The following is a 5,874-nucleotide window of genomic DNA, read 5'->3' on the forward strand; positions in this document are numbered from 1 at the left end:
CCCATGAAGGAACTACTAGCGTTGGTCTACGGGTTGACACACTTCCGCGACTACCTAGACGGCCAGCGCTTCGCGGTGTTTACGGATCACAAAGCATTAGTATACATGAAAACCCAACTGAAGCTTAATCCTATGCTATAGAGGTGGCACCACATCATAGCGCCCTTTAACTTCACCATTTCACATATATCTAGGGAGAGGAATGTCCTGCCGGATATACTGAGTCGCATACATGAAGGGACCGCGGAAACAGACGTGCCAGAAATCCTGTATGCAGACCGTTGGCAATTATTTCCCAGCTACTTCGAACAAGCCGTGAAGGTTGATACACCGCAAGCTTCGGAAGATCAAAGCGGACGGGGCTACAGCGACAGTGTGCTTGCCTTGGACTCCTCGCGCACCATGGTTTGACCTTTTCAAATCATTATTGCAAGCCGAGCCAGTGTTAGTATCCCGGACCCTGCCTACATTTCTAAAGTATGAGAAGTATGCCTGTGGGAAGACGCAGTGGGGGCACACGGTCGTTGCACGAGTGGGGCCGCCGTCAGATTTCCAGCTAGCCGAGAGCTTTACACAAAGATTAAGCTATGCCGAATCTCGACACACACCATACCATCGGTGTTTGGATACGGCACGAGAGATTTCCGTGGCGTTAACTAGTGAGGTGGCACAACCGGCCTTTGCGAATGCCTCATCGATGGAACAACAACGGCGTACACAACTCACACAGGCACAGCATGAGCAAGGCCACCACGGCGCTGCCGATACTGTCCAATAGTTACAACAGAACGGACACGTTTGGCCGGAGGCATTAGAGCTAGCTACAGAAATCAAGCGGCAGTGTGGACAATGTTTGGGCCAGGATACCCCACGTATAGGCTTCCATCCGATGATGAGTATTGACGCGAAGTATCCTTGGGATCACATTCAGGTGGTCTATATTCCAATGCCGGTCACATCCACAAGACAGAATAAATTTGTCTTCTATGTATTAGACGTGGCCTCCGGCTATTCAAGTAAGGAAACCACCGCGCAGATGTTGTTGTTTATCTTTGGCGAACACGGCTTCCCGCGCAAGCTACAGACAGATATGGGTAATGAGTTTACTAACAACATGGTCACCCTCAGTGTCAAGGCAGTGGGTATACTTCACAAAGTATCACCACCTTATAGACCACAGGTGTTGGGGGCAATGGAACGTCGGCACAAGAAGATAACACGTTCGATACGCATCGTCTGTGAGGCAGTAACCCAAGCATGGGACGAACGTCTCCCTTTTACAATGCTGTACCAGAACTTGCGCATCTCCCGGCGACACAAGAGCGCACCATTTAGTGTTTATTTCGGCCGTCGACACGTGCGATGACGTCCCAGAGCAACAACCGGTTACTAATGACACGTGGGCACAACGGTTGGACCAGCTCCAGGATATAATTTTGCCTACGCTACATAAGATCACTACGACCTATACGGATAAAATGGACGAAGCCGTTTGATCGGTTACACGCCCATGACTTAGTCCACTTTGACGAAGGCGACGTCGTGATGGTGAAATCGGAGGGGTGAACTTCCGAAGCCATGCGCCCACTGTTTGACCCATATGTAGTTAAAGGCCGCAACGGTCAAGGATATGACCTTACACATAGATATGGATCCACTCCCCAGGAGTTTAAGGGGAAGCCGGTACGGGTTGAGTTACTACGATTGGTCCACCGCAGTACAGAACCACCATTGGACGATGATCTTTGGCGAGAAGGAGGGTCAGCATTCCGTCACATCATCAAACATAGGACAAATGATGTTACGGGTAAGCTCGAATATCTGGTGCGTTGGCGTGAGGGGGTGCCGACGTGGGAAACGGCCGAGGCCTTTGACTACGCTAACGACATTGTGGCTTATCACAAAGATACACAGACACGAGCTCCGAAACGCCGGAGAGACCAGTTATAGTTAGAAGATAATTTGTTAATAGATATAGTTTTAGGATACGTTTAATTACAGTTTAGTCACCAGCTCGAGCGTTGAACAAATAGCCGAGCCCTCTAGCTCTCTGAGGTTAAATGCCAGTACAATGCTTTAGCTCTGAAGATAAATGCCAGCACGTAACCGCTTTCAGGGGATTCCTTCAATCTTTTAAGCTCGCACACTTGTGGTGTTTCATCTTGGGGGGGTTGTAGTCAGGAAGTCCCTGATAGGGTTTATTTAGGATTAGGGTTTATTTAGGATTAGGGTTTATTTGATATTTGGGTTTTATTAGAGACTATATTTTGAACTGGGGTTATCCAATCAGGTTAAAACTGATTAACGGAAAACACATGACCAAAATGATAGTCACAGGATTTAGTTCAAAAATTGAACAACGTCTCCCCTTGTACGAGGGGAGTACGTTGAGATACAGTTATCCTCGACTACTTACTACAGTACTATGGACTACAATCAGTAGGGGATCTCCTAATCAAAGGAGACAAGCAACCTGATGGAAGTGAAGGACACCTGTCTGACATAGAACATACCAAGTTACACACTATGACTGAGACACACATAAGAACGATGTCTGTGACACAAGGAGAGCGTATGTTGAGAGATCAGGCGCGAGCTGCAAATAAGCGCAACAACGCACAGACGAACATGCAGGTGGAGGATAACTCCACGAACGCCAACAAGCGTCACAATACAGACAATGGTGCACACAACCAGAACAAGCAGGGGGGGGGGGGCAGACACAGAAAAAGAAAGAAGCACGTGAAGAACGTACAAGCCCATACTGCTTGGCAATGCTATCCCCACATCGGTGTCCCGATACGAAAGCAGTTCAAGCCAAGAGGGCTGAGCAGCGAGCCAAGAAAGATGTACAGATATCAAGACTGTCCATTACATCTGGCAAAGTGGAAGACATCACAGAGGGTGATGAGCACTGAAAACACTGGAGGGAGGAAGCAAACATGATTGACCTGGCTGACATACTCAATGTATTTACAGATGAAGCAACGTTATTAATAAATGCGAATGATATAAATTATCAACCTTTATCTTTAATTCCCGCACCACGAGACCAACGCTTACACATTGATATACAAATAAATGGCAATACATACAATGCACTATTAGACTCAGGGGCACAACGCTCATGCAGGGACAAAAGTGTAGTTTCAGAACTATATCTGTCTGTTAGAGCGCTACCTGGGTATATACAACTAGCACAAACAGATGCAAGATTACAACGCACTGGATCAACACAAGTTTGTGACATTAACTATGGAGGGAGGAAGACCTCTCAGTGCTTTGAAGTATTGGACTTACCAGACAATATGACACCAATAATTCTAAATATATACATTCTACCATACATAGGTGTATACATAGCAGGGATATTCAACCCGCTCATCCCAACAGATGCAAAATGGGAATCACTCCTCACACCACATGAAGAGGACCCAGAGCATGAACAAGAAGGTTTCAGAGAGTCACTTACAGACCTCCTGGATACCAATGCGAATATTCCTCCTGATGTTCATTGCAACCTACCAGGCTCCACAGTCACGGTACCTGCAAATGAAATCAACGTCAGACAAATGAGGTGTTAGCGTGCGGTGTGGGGGACTATTAGTAAAGTGCTAGTGTATTTAAAGTATGGCGCATTCGAATGAATTTATTTATGATCTCACCTTCAGTTATGTACTGATGGTGTTTGTACTAGTGTTCAACCACTTGGGTTGGCCAGGGTAAAAACTTATATTATCAGTATGAGAAACCTTCTGCAGAACACTTTAGCACTCGGATATATTTTCTAGAAATAAATATATCATATTCTCTGTTTCTATACTCAGTCTCGGGCCTCGACTCTCGGCTAGCCGGTGACCCGTATTCTATAAATAGAATAATCTGAGAAGAAGTCTCAAATTACTCTTACGTTCTCTCGGGCTGACCCACCTATACTTATATTAATTTGAGAACAAGTCCCAAATTACTCTCGGGCTGACGACGTAAAACGATATTAACGTATACAGAAATACGTCTACTACTGTAGTCTCTCAGATTGAGTATCGAGGGAGATAAGGTATTTACTTCCAGCCACTTTGCTTGTACCAGTAGCTTTTTAAGACGTATTCTGGGGGGCCTAATCTACCGCCGTACTACAACAGCTCCAGAATCGACATGACTACCACGGTATATGGATTCCCCACGAACATTATGGGGAACTCTTTCCTCCATGAACAGCGGGCACCAATTTACCCCCATCCAATACTGGTAAATAGATCGATGTTCCCCATACTCCGTCTCATCACTCTGCTGAAGTACTACTTCCAATTATCGGTACAGACCAAATCTTCGGGACTTCCGGTACCGACTATCATACTTCCCGATATGGCGAACCAGGTGTGTGGTGTGGTATCGGGCAGCCTCCAGCTGTACTTCGACTCAGTATCACGTTCGAAAATACCTAGATTGACTCAGCCCATATTACCACTGCGAGTGTGGACCAGCTTTATTCCACACAGTTTGAGACTACAGATCTCAGGCCAGATTTTACTGTAAGAAACCTTTTTTGATTTTTAGAAGTCCTCAGAGTCAGCTCACTCCCGAGAGCTAATCAAGTTGCTTAACCTACTCCCGAGAGTTGAGTTAATACTTAACCGACTGTATTACCGACTCCCGAGAGCAGATTACGTTTCTCAACCAACTCCCGAGAGTGGATTAAGTATGCCAACCGCGACATTTTAAAAATAGCTGCGGTTCTATGTGAGTCACAACCTATGTGGAAATGCATAGTGTGATCAGCGTGAGATTTAGTTGCAGAAAAGTCGAAATAAAATATCATCGAAGTGTTAAAGTGCTCTGCGACCATATGAGGATTTACCCTGACCAGCCCAAGTGGCTGAACACTAGCACAAACACCTTAGGTATGAAACCAAAGGTGAGGACAGAAATATATATATACATTTGCACTTCATTTAAAGTCTACTACATTGTCCTATAACACAATTGTACACGAATTTTAGCTCGTTCCCACTCAGTTGTGGAAGTGTTTTGTATTCATCGTCGTTAATTAACGCACGGTAAGTCTTACATCGTTGCATCACTCGCCCCGAGCTTCTCGCGGCATTTTGACAATTTTAACTTCCCTTCAATCTTTCCAGAACCTCTGCAACGAACATGAAGCCTGATGTGCATGTAGGCATAGAAGTAGTGCAAATATTTCTGTATCATCTTTTAATAAACGCATATAAATGTAAGCTTTCAAAATATACTTAAAAACACATCACATTTTTAATGTGGACACATCCTTTTTTTTGGTAAAAATTTATTGCAATAAGAGAGGTAAAAAATTTAGATTTAATATATTTGTACTAGAAGCTGGTACAAATACTTTTATATTATCTTGAAATTTTCATAAAATCATCAGGTTATTTTTCTATATGCTAGTTGGCGTTGCCAATACCCATTCTTACAATTATTTATCGACGGAACCCGTAATACTTCAAACTCTTTCATCCGCGAAGCCGACATTCAAATTGTTTATTTTCAAGAATGAAGAGGGCGGTCCACTATTTTCGATTTGGAAACTTGAAATAATAAGTTGGAGAATAAATTAAAAGTAGAAGTTACTGTGAAACCTATGCTTCGGGAATTGAAAATTTACATTACGTTGCATGTAAGTATTTACTTCATATCGGATTAATGCATTCAATCTAGTACATAAACACACCCCATAAATAGTTATATCGTTCCATCATGTTCACCTTTTTAGTACCGGCACTATTAAAGGTTTGATTCATCAGCTCCCATCGACAATAGAAAGCAACTCAGGAGAAACATCGATAGTGAACCCACGTCTATCAACAATGTAAGACCAAGTGCACAAAGCGGGTAAGT

At 44.0% G+C, this 5,874-nt stretch overlaps 1 protein-coding gene across 1 annotated transcript; it reads left to right on the forward strand.

Moving 5' to 3' along the window:
• Positions 1 to 2,550: 2,550 nt before the first annotated feature.
• On the forward strand, positions 2,551 to 2,946 carry SARC_10131 (hypothetical protein; the record flags this gene model as incomplete). Its single annotated transcript, XM_014295833.1, has 1 exon — positions 2,551 to 2,946. The coding sequence occupies one exon, from the start codon at positions 2,551 to 2,553 to the stop codon at positions 2,944 to 2,946; it is 396 nt and encodes a 131-aa protein (XP_014151308.1).
• Positions 2,947 to 5,874: the final 2,928 nt, after the last annotated feature.

The sequence above is a fragment of the Sphaeroforma arctica genome, assembly GCF_001186125.1.
Source record: "Sphaeroforma arctica JP610 unplaced genomic scaffold supercont1.1145, whole genome shotgun sequence".
NCBI classification, from domain to species: Eukaryota; class Ichthyosporea; order Ichthyophonida; genus Sphaeroforma; species Sphaeroforma arctica.